Raw genomic sequence first — 16,506 nt, forward strand, 5'->3', positions numbered from 1 at the left:
TACTAAATAGTAGCTTCTGAAATTTTATTGTTATTAAAATAGTTGTCAGTTCATCAAATGCTTCAGTAGAATTGTAGTGTTGGCAACAAATATTGAATAAACTATGAACTGTCAGAAGAAGGAATGAATTTGTCTTGGAAGAAGTACAGCCAAAATGTTTCTTGGAAGCAAAGACAGTGAGAATTCATCTGCGTGCTTTGGACATGTTGTGAGGATGGACAAGTCTACGGAAAAGGACATCGTGCTTGAAGAAGGAGAGGTCAATGATAAAGAGGGATGGATTTATACAATGACCACAACAATGAACTTCAGAAAACAACAATTGTGAGGGTGGCACTGAGTTTATCACTGCTGTGCATGGGGTCTCTGACTCTATCGTACCCACAAGATGGCAATTAACAACAACAACAATATTCAAGCTGATGGGAAATGGTTGGGATATCAAAATTTTATACTTACATTCATTCCCTGCTATTGAGTTGATTCCAACTCATAGAAGCTCTGGAGGACAGGCTAGCCCTGTCCCTGTGGGTTTCTGAGACTGTAAGTCTTTACTGGAATCTCCCTCAATTGGACCATGGGTTTGAATGTGTAACTCATGATGCCACCAGAGCTCCCAATACTGAAAATAGACGCCTCAACTCTTGTGTATTTTAAGTTGTTAAGGATAATTTGTTTTAATAATTATCATGGCTTTTCTTTGAAATCAAGTACCTGGTAGTGCCAGCCTCTCACAATAGATGCTTCCTATTCAACATCAAAATACAAATATTAGCCACTTTCTCTAGTGGCTCAGCACCTTTAGAGCAAACTAGCACGCTTACTTCACAATGAAAAAGGTCAATTTTGGTTCCAAATTATATATAGACAGTTGTAGGGACAAAATAGAAATTGAATACACCAAGGTAACAGTTTGAGAAAATGAGGATTATATAATCTAATATCTTTAATTTTATGTACATGAATATAATGTATGTCAACTTTGTACAGGCGATACATACAGTCTTTAAACGTTTTACTCAACAAATAAGAATTTACAATAGCAATATCACTGACTAGAGGGCTGTCCACTTAATAATACTTAGATTAGATTTTTACTTTAACAGGTTTAAAAGTTTACAATCATAGAAACACTGACATTTTAAAACAAGACTTTATAAAATAATTTATGTATATCCTAGCATCTATTGAGAGGAATGAGTTGCATTTGTGGAGGTGTGCAATGAATGGCATATTTTAAATTTTAGGTAATAAAATAATTTAGAAGCAGTTCATGCAGTGGTCAAAGCAGGGGGCGGCAGTTCCTTCGACATGCCCTCCACCTGTGACGTCGACAGGGCATCGATGCACACTGGGTACCGCGGGGGGCCCAGGAGACCCAGTCTCCTCCAACAAGGACTTAGGTCAACATAAATAGACACAAGTTGGTATCTTTTCTTACACAGTACAAATGCACGTCACAACTTCTCTCAGCTGTGGGAGTCGTCGTCCGTTGATACTTAAAGTGATGGCATTCCCCTGCTGGAGTTCCACGTCTCTCTCTCTACAAGGAACTAGCACAACTTCCTGGTCTTCACCACCTTACTCTGATACTTGACCGAATGCCCCCCGTGACCGATGACGTAAACATCCAGCAGGTACGATTTGCCCGGCTGAAGACCTCGGATGGTTTCGGTGGTCACTGCTTTTTGCAGGTTTTCACTGTGGAAATATTTACACAGGACCTTCTCTGATTTCTTCCGCGCGTCTGGTCCCAGGCATTGGTTTTGGTCCCTCTTCTTCTGGTCCTCACTGTAGTTATCGTCCACTTCCTTCTTGTAGATGCAGAACTTGTTCCTTTCCTGCGTGCCCAGCCACGCCACGGTGGCAGAAGAACAGGTGCGCAGCCTGTCGAAGGCTTTGATCCGCGTGTCCTCAGGGAGCGAGGGGAAGGAGTGCTTGCTGGGCTTTGTGGTGGCCAGTAGTTTCAGCATGGACGCTCCTTTCTTGCTTCCTCGCAGTCTGATGAGGTACTTTGCTTTCGGCTTTCCTCGAAGCTGAAACTGCCGGACGTCTTCCACGTTCTGGGACAGCAGGAGCTTCCCGTCTCTTCGTACTTGGACTTGGACAGCGTCCAGGCAAGAATGGACGAAGAAGGTGACTTTTTGGTGCGAAGAGACTGGCGCAAACCGGAGGAACTTGGCTCCCTTCCTTTTCACAAACACATCGGTCACTTTCCCATCTTTCAGCTCGACTGTCGTCTGCTTAGCTTCTTCCTTGGTCCTGGCAAAGGTGCCAACATAGGCAGTGCTCATGTTGCTGTTGCCGTTGCCCACAAAGACGTCAAAGTAGTACTGCGTGTCCGGCTTCAGATCGGACACAGTGAAGAGATTCTTGTTTCCAATGCAGATTTTCTGAATGTCAGCCCTGGGCCTCAAGTAGACGTGGCGGCCGAGCTTTGGAGATGGCTTTGCTAGGAAGCCACGAGTCTTACCCAAGTTCTCGGGAGGAAATCCAAAGTGGGCAAAGTCAAAGGGGCTGAAGTGCACACCAGGCTTGGGCGCCATCATAAAGGCATCGTCGACACTCAGCTTTGCTTCCACTGCACAGAGGCTCTTAAAATTGTGCTCCTTGTTGATGACCACACAGTACTGGATGGGCTGTCTCAGCAAAGAGGCCGTTGGGCTGGGTTTCCAGGCCAAAGTGACGGTGGTGCGGCCCAGGGAGGTCACATCTACTCTTGGATCATAAGGTAGTTCCGGATATGGTTGGTCGGACTCTGGCGTTGTCGTGGCGTACACTTTGAAATGGGTATCTTTCTCTGTGGAAAGAAGCTCCAACTGATATAACCCAGATGGAGAGCTAGAGGATGTGAAATACTCAACATCATTGCCCGTGTAGGAGAACAGCTCCGTGCCCTCCTCACGGATGACCTGCTGCTTCTGCTGCTCAAGAGGTTCCGGCTCGCCTAGAAGACACAAGAGAACCAGAGGTGGGGCATGTCAGGGCAGTGGCTCACCAACTTGAAATTACATTTTTAAGGCTATCTTACGTAGTTCCTCCATTCTGAACATAGCACACGCTTATTGTACAGAATTGGGGGGGAGGGGGAGACAAAAATATCAGGATGAAAATCATCCGTTAATTCATGATTTAGGACCCAGCACCACAGAAGTTGCTTTTGCCTTGATGTAGACTTGATCCAACCCAGAATAGAACTGTGCTCTACAGGGTTTTCCAAAGAAGATTCTTCACTGCCAGGCCTTTTGTCCCCAAGGGCCTCTGGGACAGTCAAACTGCCAACCTTCCAGTTAGCAGTCAAGCATATAAGCATGTGTACCACACAGACGCCTAATTAGACACAGCTCTTTATAGAAGTAATTTGGTCTATTACTATCTAGTATTTTCTTTTGCATATTTTATACAGTTGCTATTAGTTTCCCTTGCCTCTCCTTATAACTTAATAATATCTATTCTCATGCATAAATTTACTTAGACAAGCCCCTATTTTCATATTCAATTTGTGTCACTTAGTATTGTAACACCACGGTAACATTGTTTGCAATTTTTCAGTATTACAAAAAATAATATTCTAATATCCTTCAGTAGTCCCCATAGTCTCTCTTAATCTTTCATTTCATTAACATCACTGTTATTCTTCATTTCTCTCCAAATCTTCAGTTTCAGTTATGCACCTTTGCTTCATTTGTTTTTATTGTTATTAACAGAAGCTTGTATGTTCCATAAACCATTGACCACCCATACAGAGATCAGGGCCATCTATCCTGTTTCTTACCTGAGCTTTCCCCACTGGCCTCTTCAGGTAGCTCCTGGAGGCTCAGTTTCCATTCCAAAGGTGCATCACAGGGCGTCACGATGACTGATAATGGAGTATTGTCTTCCTCAACCACAAAAAAATACCTGCAGGAAAGCAGACCAATTCAGATCACCAGGATTCCTTCCTACACTTAGAATCAAGACAGAGTATGCAAATCATTGTATTTTAACTGTTATTTATTTAGCAGAGGACTAAACTGCCCATTTGACACAAATTATAGCATTTAAAAGCTTAGTTGTAGAAATGACTGAAGGTCCTGCAAACAAATTTATTATCAGCCTAGCGTGAAATAAGAAGCCATTGAACCAAAAGTGCTTTGAGTTAGGAATCAACACTTAGCTGAGTTGTAGTGTTATTTAACAAAGGCCACACCATTGCAAAGTAGGCCACCACTCTAGCCACGTTTCTAGGTGCGCCACTCTGCAGGTGCCACCATTTCCCACAAATTTGGTCATAATTGTAAGGTACTTGGGAGAGTTTGTGACAGTAGCCAACTACTTCAAAATGTCATTTTGACAACGAAACAGTTCTAAACTGGTTTTTCTCACTGCTATCCAGTCAGGTCTGACTCGTAGCGATCCTATAGGGAGGGTAGAAGTGTCCCTGTGGGTTTCTGAGCGGGGCTCTTTATGGGAGCAGAAAGCCTCGTCTTCCTCTGGTGGAGTGGCTGGTGGTTTAGAGCTGCTGACCTTAGCACCCCAATGCATTACCACTCTCTGGCAACATAACGGCACAGTCACATTTTTACATTGCAATATGCTACTGTAAGGTCACACTAGAGACTTTTATTCATCACTTTACTATTTCTCCCCACCACCCCCCAAAAAGGTACTCACTATTTGCAAACCTTCTTAAAAAAAAAAAGTAAAGACCACTGTATCAGTGAGAAGACTTCTTTTTCTATGCTTTCATCTATCATTAAATTTTTCTTTTGAATAAGGTATTTTAAGGTGTCCTTACATGGAGCAAACCTTTAAGCACCCGACAGCTAGTCAAGGGGTTGGTGGTTGGAATACATGAACAGGTGTCTTGGTGAGCTACGTGAAACCCCTATCTATAGAAGAGGCTTACTGTACACATGGGGGTTGCCAAGTGTTAGAATCAACTCCATGGAAACTACTAACTACAACAATGATCTTAAAACCACATTTACAAATGAAAACATATTTGCTCTCTATTTTTCTTTCAGGCTTTTCTGTTATGCCTCAAATGACTTTTCTAGGTGGATAAAAATACTGCCTAACTATGACAACCTGTATATTCTCTCTGAATAACTTAAATAATTTCATTTAATTATCTTCTTAAATCTATGATCTTGTAAATAAGGTAAAAAGGATTTCAGTTCTGGCAAGCCAGGTAGCTCACTAGTTCCTTGGTAGAAAAATTGTGGGTTGGATTTCTCTTCTCTTCTCTCCTTCCTCTTTAAGTGTCTCCTCCCTATTCTGTGCTTTTCCATCACCATCACACTTTTCAAACCGAGCACTGAAGCCTTCTTTCTAAACCTACTCCCTTGCTGGTTTCTCATTACCTCTTCAATCTCTGAATCCTGTGATGAACCGGGGAATGTGTCCAGAGGCCTCTTTGCCACCAGCATTCACTCCCAGAGGGATCTCAACAAGTTTGTGATTCAAAACTCCTGTGCTTCGTTGTTGTTGGTATTAGGTCCTGTTTAATTGTTGTCGACCCATAGAAACCCTATGCACAACATAATCCTACATACAACAGAATCCTATACACAACAAAATCCTATACACAACAGAATGAAACACAGCCTGGGCCCGCACCATGCTCACAATAGTTGCCAAGTTTGAGCCCATTGTGGCATCCACTGTGTCAATCCCTTTCCTAAGGGCACTCCTATGTTTCACTAAACCTCTGCTGTACCAATCCTGACGCCCTTCTCCAGAGTCTAGTCCCTCCTGATAATACATCTGAAGTACGTGTTATTAGGATGGCGAAACTTCCTCGCTTCCCAGGAACGTTCTGGCTATACTCCATCCCAGACAGATCTGTTTATTCTTCTGGCAGTCCATGGGACTTCACCTGTTAGTAACTCCCGAATTCAAATAATCACCCTAAACTTTTTCCTAAACTCTACATTCATGTTCAACTATCTTCTTATCATCTTTAGTTGTATTTAGTGAGAAGCCAACTTAAGAAATCTGTTCCAAACTTCTGATTCTTCTTCCCAGAAATAAGTTTCTGAAATCTATCCCTTATCAGTAAGTGATGCCTCCACAATTCTAGTAGCTCAGGGGAATGGCAGTGATCTATATATGTCAACTAGGTAGGCTATAATTCTCAATGGTTTGGCAGATACTGGACTGGCTGCTCTTCTAGAATGTAATGGAACCCCCTTTTATGACCTTATCTTAGGTAATCGCTCAATCAGTTGGGAAAAGGAGAGTTTCCTTGGTGATGTGGCTTGCCTCCAGTACATACACATATGTTCTACCAAAGCTCTCACCCCTGTGTTCTTCGCATTACTTAGCCACTGATTCCTGGGACATAAGCTCTGCTCTGCAGTCTGTTCTGCAGATGTTGAGGTTTGCCAGCATCTGTAATCCCACGAGCCAATGGAGATGTCCAATTTGATGCCTGGCCTATAGATTTGGGCCTTGTCAGTTCCATAATTGCATGAGGCAAATATGTAGAGACATTCCTGACTTTTTCTTTCTCTTATACTCCACATTGAGTCAATCAAACACACCCTTTTGGTTCCACTTTTAAAAACATATCCAGAATCTATGATAATTTCATATTATTTCACCTGATCCAAGTCACCATGAGTGCCTAAGTATTGAGCAAATACCTTTCCTGCCTCCACCAGTGCCCCACCTTAGTTCATTCTCCCTTTTACAGAATGATCCTACATCAGAACATACCACTCAACGTTGCTCAAGATCTATCTTAAAGTCCAGTACTATATGTAATACAATAATATTTGTATGCCTCTAAAGAAGACCAGTGTGTCAGTGCATCTCATTGAGGGCTGCCCTCATTTTTGCTGCCATCCTACTTTATAAAGCATGATGTCCTTCTCCAGGGACTTGCTGCTCCTGATAACATGCCCAAAGTATGTAAGATGAAGCATTACCATTCTTGCTTCTAAGGACAATTCTGGCCGTACTTCTTATAAGACAGAGACACTGATAATGACTGTTGATGGGATAAGTAAAGGTGGGAAAAATAGGTAGGATTTGAATTTGGAAAATATGGTGATGGAAATGGTGTTAAAAATCATATGAGGAGGAGAAAACAATGGGACCGATGGTTCTGGGAGGACATGGGAAAGGGAAAGGTGGGGGAAAGGAAGTGGTGTTGACCAGCCCAGGGACAAGGGAACAACAAGTGATCCAAAATTAGTGGCAAGGAGAGTGTGAGAGACCTGGTAGGGATTGATCCATGGCAATGTAACCGAGAGAAATTACTGAAACCCAAATGAAAGCTAAGCATGATAGTGGGACAAGAGGAAAGTGAAAGGAAATAGAGGCAAGAACTAGGAGGCAAAGGGCATTTATAGAGGTCTAAATACAGGCATGCACATATGTAAATATATTTATATATGATGATGGGGAAATAGATCTATGGGCATGTATTTATAGGTTTAGTATTAAGGTAGCAGATGGATATTGGGCCTCCGCTCAAGTACTTCCTCAATGCAAGAACACTGTATTGTATTAAACTGGCATTCAATGATGCACACCTTCCCTACATGATTGCTGAAGACAAATGTGAGCATAAACAAATGTAGTGAAAAAAGCTGATGGTGTCCAGCTATCAAAAGATATAGCATCTTAAAGGTTTGAAGGTAAACAAGTGGCCATTTAGCTCAGAAGCAACAAAGCCCACATGGAAGAAGCAAACCAGCCTGTGTGACCATGAAGTGTTGAAGGGATCAGGTATCAGGCATCAAAGAACAAAAATTATATCATTGTAAATGACAGGGAGTGCAGAGTGGGGACCCAAAGCCCATCTGTAGGTAATGGGACATCTCCTTCCAGAATGGTCTCAGGGAGGAGATGAGCCAGTCAGGGTGCAGTGTAGTAACAATGAAACATAAACTTTCCTCTAATTCTTAAGTGATTCCTCACCCTCACTATCATGATCCCAATTCTACTTTACAAATCTAGCTCAATCAGAGGATGTACACTGGTACAGATAGGAATCGGAAACACAGGGAATCCAGGACAGATGATCCCTTTAGGACCAGTGGTGAGAGTGGCAATACTGAAGGGTGGAGGGAAGGTGGGATGGAAAAGGGGAACCAATTATAAGGGTCTACATATTACCTCCTCCCTCAGGGAGGGACAACAGAAAAGTGGGTGAAAGGAGGGAGACATCGGACAGTGTGAGATATGACAAAATAATAATAATTTATAAATTATCAAGGGTTCATTGGTGGGGGACAGGGAGGGAAGAGGAAAATGAGGAGCTGAAACCAAGGGCTTTTGTGGAGAGCAAATGTTTTGAGAATGATGAAGACAACGGATGTTCAAATGTGCTAGACACAATGGATGTATGTATGGATTGTGATAAGAGCTGTATGAGCCCCAATAGAATGATTTTAAATCACATGATATAATTTGGTAAGACCAATGAATTATTGCACACACCCTTTTTAACAATATAAATGGCTAATACATACATGAACCTTGTCTGATGAAACACACAATTGACTAAATCTGTGGAATGAGATGATAGAGAAACTCATTATCATCAGCCCAAACAAGTGGTTGACTGTGTAACAGACCATCAATTGCTCATATCGTAAGTTCAGTTTCAAATTGAAGAAAATTTAAACAAATGCATAAGAGTTGAGAGGCTGTCTCAAGAACACTCAGTGCATTTAACCCTAGTGAAGGAAGATCTTATAAGTTGTGTGATGACATCAGGAACATCATACATGAAGAAATTAAAAGATCGTTAAAAAGACAGCAAAGAGAAAAAAACCAAAATGAGAAGACTAAGTTAAGTGTAATAATGAGATTTGCAAACACTTGGAGTTAGGGAAAGAATACACAGCATAAAGAAGTCAAGAAAAAATTCAAGTCTCAAGTTATAATACTGAAGGAATCTGTAGGCAAGTTTTAAATAAAGGAGGAAGTATCAAAAGACGATGAAAGGAATATGCAGTCATAGTACTCAAAAGAACTGGTCAACATCCAATCAACTCAATAGGTAATGTATGGTCAAAAGCCTATGGTATTGAAGGAAGAACTCTAAGTGACATCAAAGGCATTGGCAAAAAACCCTCCAGTAATTAACAGAATACCAATAGAAATGTTTCCACACATAGATGCAGCACTGGAAGCACGCACTAGTCTATCTCTGCCAAGTGATTTGGAAAAGAGTTACCTGGACAAGTGACTAAAAAAGCTCCATCTGTATGTCCATTTCAAAAATGGTAACCCCACAGAATGCAGACATTTTAAACAATATCATTATGTCATTTGGAAATAAAAATTTGATGATGACGATTTACAAAGTGTTGCAGCATTACATTCAGAAATCCAATCCAGATTCTGAAGAGGATGTGTAAGGAGGGATATTATTGATGGTGTCAAATGGACTTTGGCTGAAAGCAGAGAATCCCAGAATGTTCATATATGTTTTACTGACTATACGAAATCATTCAATTGTGTGGATCATAACAAACTATGGATAACGTTGCAAAGGAATCGAATTCTAAAACACTTAAATGTGCTCACATGGAATCTGCATCTTGACCAGAAACAGTCATTTCCAAGAGTGTAAATAGTTTAAAAACAGGAAGGGATTACATCAAGGTTGTATCCTTTCACTTTGTTCAATCTGTTTACTGAGCAAGTAATTCAAGAGGCTGGACTGTATGAAGAAGAATGTGACAAGAGGATTTGAGGAAGGCTCATTAACAACCAGTGATATATACATGACACAAATGCTCTTTATGAAAGTCAAAAGTATTTGAAACAATTACTGATAAAGATAAAAGAAGAGAGACTTCAGTATAAATTACAACTCAATGTAAAGAAAACAAAATTCTTCACAACTGGACCAACAAACATTATGATAAATGGAGAAAAAGATTTCATTTTTTTTCTTATATCCACAATCAGTGCCCTTGGAAATAGCGATCAAGAAAGTGAACGACCTGTTGCATTGACTAAATATGCAGAATTCTTCCTTAAAGGTTTAAAGAGCGACGCTCTTACTTTGAGGACTAAGGCGTGCCTGGCCTGACCCAAGCCATGGCATTTTTTTACTTCCTATGTGTGTGAAAGCTGGACAATAAATACAGAAAAGTGGGAAAGACTGCATTTGACTTATGGTGTTGGTAAGTTATACGGGAACTACCATGGGTCACCAGAAGGACAAGCAAATATGTCTTGGAAGTACATAGAATCAGAATGTTCCTTAGATGCTAGGTTTGTCTCATGTCTTAGTGGCTGCACAATGGGTCCAGCATAGCGATAACTGTGAGGGTGGCCCAGGACCAGACAATGTTTTGTTCTGTGTACATAATGTTGCTATGAGTCAAAACCCACCTGATGGTACCAAGCCACTAAAAACATCGAAACGTATCTACTTCCGGGATACATTTTCTGACTCTGCATTCTAGATCAAGTTCTTGTATGAGGATAAGTAAAATAGTATTGCTACCAGTTCATACATGCACAAGTTAGTCCAAACAAAATATGTCTCTGAGATCAGTGGTGAACTTCAAACAAGTTCTCTCATTATCTTAGTCGCATTAGCATGGCCTTTAAAAAAAGACTTTTATGTTATATTAAAAAATCAATTTTGCAGTCAGGACTAATATAAAATTTTTAACCAAAATCAAGTGTTCTTATTTCAAAATCATTGAAGCTTTGTGAGAAGTTTACAGGAATACTGCCCCATATAAACATCATTTCATAAATGGATCAAGCGTTTTAAGGAAGGTTGGAAATGTGACATAGTGGTTACATGTTTAGCTGCAATCTGTAAGATTGGCCGTTTGAAACCGCCAGGTGCTCCATGGGAGAAAGACAGGGCTTTCTACTCTGGCAAATACTTACAGTCTCAGAAACTCACATGGACTGGTTCTATCCTGTCCTATATGGTCAATATGAGTCAGTATTGACTCACTGGCCATAAGTGGAAAGAACTTGTGTTAGATAGGGTTCTCTAGAGAAACAAGACCAGGACACTTATGGTTTTATATAGATAGCTAGCAAAATAGATAGATAGAACATAAGAAATAAATAGCGAATTAGTCTACAGAGCAGTACAAATGGCTCAGTGCAACTAATTTCTGTGAGACAGCTAATACACTGGTAGTCCTTCAAGCCTCAAGGGCCACAGCGCGCAAGTCAACGAAGCAGACAGCTGAGTCCTCTGAAGAGAAATTCAGGCAATTCGTCCACATGCAGCAAACAGCAAGGGAGGTCACCAACAATCAGCCAGATGACAGGGTCTGACAGTCCCCAGCTCAAGCGATATGTACACTAGTGGCGTGGCGAAGCAGGTCTTGAAGGAACCACAAACTACAGTGACACAGTCCACGGGTTAGGTGTCCCACAGGTAGTGTAGCTTGCAAATTGAGGCAGAGAACAAGCTAAGGCAGCCTCACATTGGTTCGATCATCAAAGAGCAAGAGACAAGAAAGGCCAAGGTTTTGGAGTCATTTATCTCTCTGCCCTTCAATTAAACTGCCCTTCAACTAATCCCACATATGTTCATTGGCCAGGTTGGCACAATAAACCTACCTAACACAGACCTCAAAAGAATCGTTAGAACAAAGACCATTCATTTCGAAGAATGAAGAAACTATAGATGAAGTCTAGGAACTGGTAGAAGACTGTACATTTATCACTGATGTGATAGCTGGTGAAATTGGGCTTTTGTAAGATTTGGCTCTTTCAATTTTAAATAACATCTTGGTCTTAGCAAGCTTTTGGCTCAATCGGTAAAAAACAAAACAAAACATTGCATGAATGTACCCCATCAAGCAAAGCAGATCTTTTTATATTGCTTTTATACAAGACTGAAGTAAATGAAGACATTTTTATGGAACAGATTCTAACTAGGGTCAAGTCTTGGATTTCCCAAGATGGTCCAAAGTGCAAAATCCAACAAAAACAGTCACTTTGGAAGGATTTGTTGCATCACTTAAATTCAAGGCAGAGAGGTAAGCTCAGACGGTTATGGTAATTTTTTTTCTTTTTTTTCTTCCAAAGGGGTAATCTTGACAGATTTTTTTTCAGTGGACAAAAGATGATCACATAGGCTTATTTGGAAGAAATTTTAATTAAATGGAAAACTATTGGTTAGAAGAAGTTAATTTTCTTTTTCCCATATGATAATGTATCTACTCTTCTTCAAGTGTAACAAGGGCTGTCCTATGAGAATTTCCACAGGTAATCTTACCCCATGGCCCCTACAACCCTGATCTTGCCTTTCACAATGTTTTTTCGTTCCTGAAACTCAAAGTACAATGAAAGGAATATAATGCGTCCCTCAATATGTCAAAACTGCCATTTTGATGTACTATAAATGAAACTGAAAAATTCTTCAGGGTGTATAGACGTAGAAGAAGCATAAGTCAAAAAACAATAACTTTCACATTTTGATATTTTGTTAAATAAAGCTTTCTATGACATTTTAGCATTATTTTTAAACTTATTCTCTGGTACTCCTAGAGAGTCCTGTACTTCTCTCTTGGGCACTTATCACCATTTATAGCTATATTTGTGTTATTATTTGATTTATATCTTTTTCTCCACATGAATCTACTTTAGGCTCATTTTCTGTGTCATTGTATTTCCAGCATTTAGCATAGACTTCTGCAAGTGGTAGATATTTGATAACTATTCTTGAATGAGTTAATTACTAAGTTAATACAGACAATTCAAGAATCCTAACACTGTCCTTATTGTTCCAGCCTGAAAAGACAGAGTTATTTCTATGTGAAGATATGAAATAAGTGGGAAAAATTAAGTCCTACCCCTTACCATTTAAAGCTGAATTTGGAGATGAGCGTAGGGATAGAGTAAAGGATAAAGAATCTGAACACTCTATACAAACAAAATGAATTTGTTTATAAAATAATGAAGTCAGACAATGATGCAAACTAAGTAGTTAGATGATTTAATTGCAAGGAAATTTTTATGTGCCATAAATATCCATAAAGAAAGGTGTCAGATGGTTTTATTTCTAGTTCAGTTTATTTCTTGGAAAGAGGAAGTGTGTTTCTTTGGTCAGGTTGTACAGAAATATTAACCATAGAGAAAACCATGGAACAATTCATGGTACTAAGAAATAGGTATAGTAAAAACAATTTACTCAGCATCATGAGGGTAAAATAAGAGTGCTGGAAACTTTTTGCTTAGTTTGGTTTTTATGTGAGCAGTATAATGAACTGAAGCCAAAGCAGAACTGACTAATGTGAAAGCTCATCTATTCCCTTCTCTTCTCTTTTCAGACAAGTAAGTAGTTTATTTCCCAACGTAAACAACTGTAGCTCAGTGACTTAACTACAGGACAGAAGCAGCCAGCAACAAATAAAACAATGCTTGCATGCCACAATGTAATTTATGAAACAGGAGGAAGTTCCTCTAGGTCAACATTTTCATTCTGAAGCACTGATGATTAGAGATAAATGAATATTTGAGAACACTTTAACAATTAAACAAGCATTTCTTTTCGACCGCGCAGAAAGCCGTCACGGAAGAGAACATTCTGAGATGATGAGATGTGGCCTATATGATCGAGGCATTTCCTAATTAGTGAGGGACATAAGACTATAATGAATGACTAAAACCATGCCCCAAATTACAATGCCTACACGAAGCACTCCATGGGCATTCGGTCTTTGGAATTTATGTCTAAACACACTCAAATACTTTGGCCATGTTATCAGAAGAGATGATTCCCTGGAAAAGGGCATCATACTTGGTAAAGTAAAGGGTCATCAAAAAATAGACCACCTCAAGGAGAAGGATTGATAGCAACAATGTGTTGAAGCCTAACGTGTTGAGGATGGTGCAGGCCCGACAGGGTACACTTTGTTGTACATAGGGTCTCTATGAGACAGAAACCACTGGATGAAAACAACATCCAGTTGTTTAATGGGATTTACACAGACTATAGCTAGAAGATTCTTATCAAATAATTTACTGAATTGCACATGTATATAGGAAACTTTACATTAAATATACAGCTTCATGAATTTTTAAAATAAATAATGCATTTCTTAGCTGTATTTTTCTACTGTTTCTACTGAACTTTATTCTGAAGTTCACCTTTAGTTGTCATGTCTACTTTGATTCTGTCTGTTTCCAATTGTGCATTTTGTTGAGTGGTGGCTTTCACAACATAAGGATTCGATGTGGAAACCCTACTAAGTGAACTGGGCTTTATCTCAAACTCACCGGCACAGATTTAAGGACCTGAAACACTCCGTTGGACTTAAGGCTGAAATACCTGTACTGTGAGAAGAGGCAGATGCGTATTATCCCGAGGTTATGGAATTGGAGGTTGTTGGACTTTGGTTTGCATTTCTTCTTTTGAGAGTGCCCAGTTAATGGCTGCCCGGAACACTAACATTATATTTACTATTTTTTTTGTTGTTGTTTTTTAAAAAATTTTTTTAATTTATTTACTATTTTAATGTTCTTTTTGCCTTTGTGAATGAGTAGTATTCCAAGTTTTGTCCTATTACCAGCCCCCATTGTTCACATAAATAGTGTGTGGTAACTTAAGAGTTTAACAATTTATGTATTCCAGTCTGATGCTGGCATATACTTGCACAATTTCCTTTTCTCAACAATGTTTTAAATTCTGCACCTTTGGCTAAATTAATGGCACTATCAATAGAATTACCTTCTGCCCCAGTGGGGTGATTTATAATGTTCTCTATCATAAAATGACAATGATGTCTTTAAAGTGAATCAGAAACATATATAAACCATAGATATATGAGTTGATATGGGGCTTACATTGAACTCTGAGAACAATTAGTATACATAGCATGACCCTACTCAATATTTGCCTTCCTAGTGAGAGCAATGACGATTTGGGCACCATAGAATAGTGTGGTGAAGAAACTACATGGTGTCCAGCTATCAGAAGGAACAGTGTCTGGAGTCTTATAAAGATTTGTCTTAAAATGACCAGTTAAGTGAGGCATCAACTAAGTCCACATGGAAGAATCACACACACACCAGCCTGTATGATCCAAAGATTGTAAATAAAAAATCCAAATCCAAAGGAGGGAATGGTATCAAAGCTTCAATTATGAACACCTGGGTTTCAGGAAGCTATGGATGACAATGGAAGCCCAAATCCATTTTCATGGTCCCCAGATGGATTAAGCCCCTTGAACATAGCCCAGGAATGAGAATAGCCTTGCATTCAGACAGAGCATTGTAAAGTCTAGTGTGGTAGATACAGGGATAGGTTGAAATGTAAGGCCTTATCATTGTGTCTCCCTTCTGAGGAATTTAAAAGTTTCAGTCTTTAATATTTTCTGCTTTCTTTTTTGTTGTTATTTACTTATCTTTTGCGCTTTGTATGATTTTCTTTTGAAATCCAGGAGAGGTACCTGGATTAATAATTACATAGGGGAATGAATGACAGAGAAGGTTGGGGAAAATAAGAAGCTAATGAGTATTAAGTAGAAGAAATTATCTGAAATTAATTGTGATTATTGCACAACTCTTATCAATATGATTGAATGATTACATCGTGTGACATGTGAAGTGTATACCAATAAAACTTTTTTTTTAAAAGAAGACAATGACAATAGAGGAAGAATTGTCTATAGGCTAGTGATATATGGGAGCAGACGAGTCTACCCGCCGGTAATATTCTGTTCCCGGGAACTTCAAAGGTGCCCAGCCCCCCAAGTAGACACAGAGAGAGTCGACACCTAAAAAGAGTGCCCTGAATTTGGACTTCAAACCTGCTAACTGTAGGGGTTAGGCATTGGGCTGGGATTTGCACGGCTGGCACATGGAAGCCCCCTGCAGCTCTGCAGGACAACGTTTGGGCTTCTACTTCTGTGAACAGTTACAGTTTCGCAAACCACAGTGGGGGGTGGGGGGCATTGACTCAACAGCACCACGAACCAAGGGAAAATAAAGTTCGATAAAGTAAAACAAGTAAAAAATGGTGGCTCTCTCTGTGGCTGCAAGTCTTTTGTGTATGTGAGCTATTCACCTTAAGTGTGGAAAGGAAGGACCCCAATAAGGATATGTTAAAAAAAAAAGACAAAGTGAAGGAACAAATGAAAGACATACGAAAGTAGGAAGAGAGGGGGAGTGCACTAATTGTTTTGCAATGTACTTTAATAAAAACATGTTGTTTTGAAGGGAAAAAATATACTGTAATTTTAAAGACAATTCTCAGAACAAAAGTTTGTTTAGTTTTTGCCAGACCGGAAGACTAGGGATAAACTATGTTTGATTGAGTGACATGAATGCCTCATGTGTAATGTTCTAGTACACACACTCCAAGAAAGCATGTTTAGAAAATCAAAGTGGTTTCTGAAAACAAAACAAAAATTTTAAATCATCTTATTGTGGGCTCTTACAGCTCTTTTTTTTCCTTTGTATGCCTTTAAAAAAATCATTTTATCAGGGGCTCATACAACTCTTATCACAATCCATACATACATCAATTGTGTAAAGCACATTTGTACATTCATTGCCCTCATCATTCTCAAA

General features: G+C 39.6%; 1 protein-coding gene across 1 annotated transcript in view; it reads right to left on the reverse strand.

Annotated features, from left to right (window-relative positions):
* Positions 1–922: 922 nt before the first annotated feature.
* NDNF (neuron derived neurotrophic factor) overlaps positions 923–16,506 on the reverse strand; it is a 58,165-nt gene continuing 42,581 nt past the window's right edge. Inside the window, exons 3-4 of the mRNA XM_004716484.2 lie at positions 3,776–3,900; positions 923–2,947 (exon numbers count right to left, since the gene is read on the reverse strand). Of these exons, the coding sequence (XP_004716541.1) occupies positions 1,554–2,947; positions 3,776–3,900 (1,519 nt within the window). The 3' untranslated portion in view covers positions 923–1,553. The remainder of the gene's footprint in view (positions 2,948–3,775; positions 3,901–16,506) is intronic.

This window comes from Echinops telfairi, unplaced genomic scaffold, assembly GCF_000313985.2.
Source record: "Echinops telfairi isolate 266 unplaced genomic scaffold, ASM31398v2 ScPeMD7_33;HRSCAF=127, whole genome shotgun sequence".
In the NCBI taxonomy this organism is placed as follows: domain Eukaryota; kingdom Metazoa; phylum Chordata; class Mammalia; order Afrosoricida; family Tenrecidae; genus Echinops; species Echinops telfairi.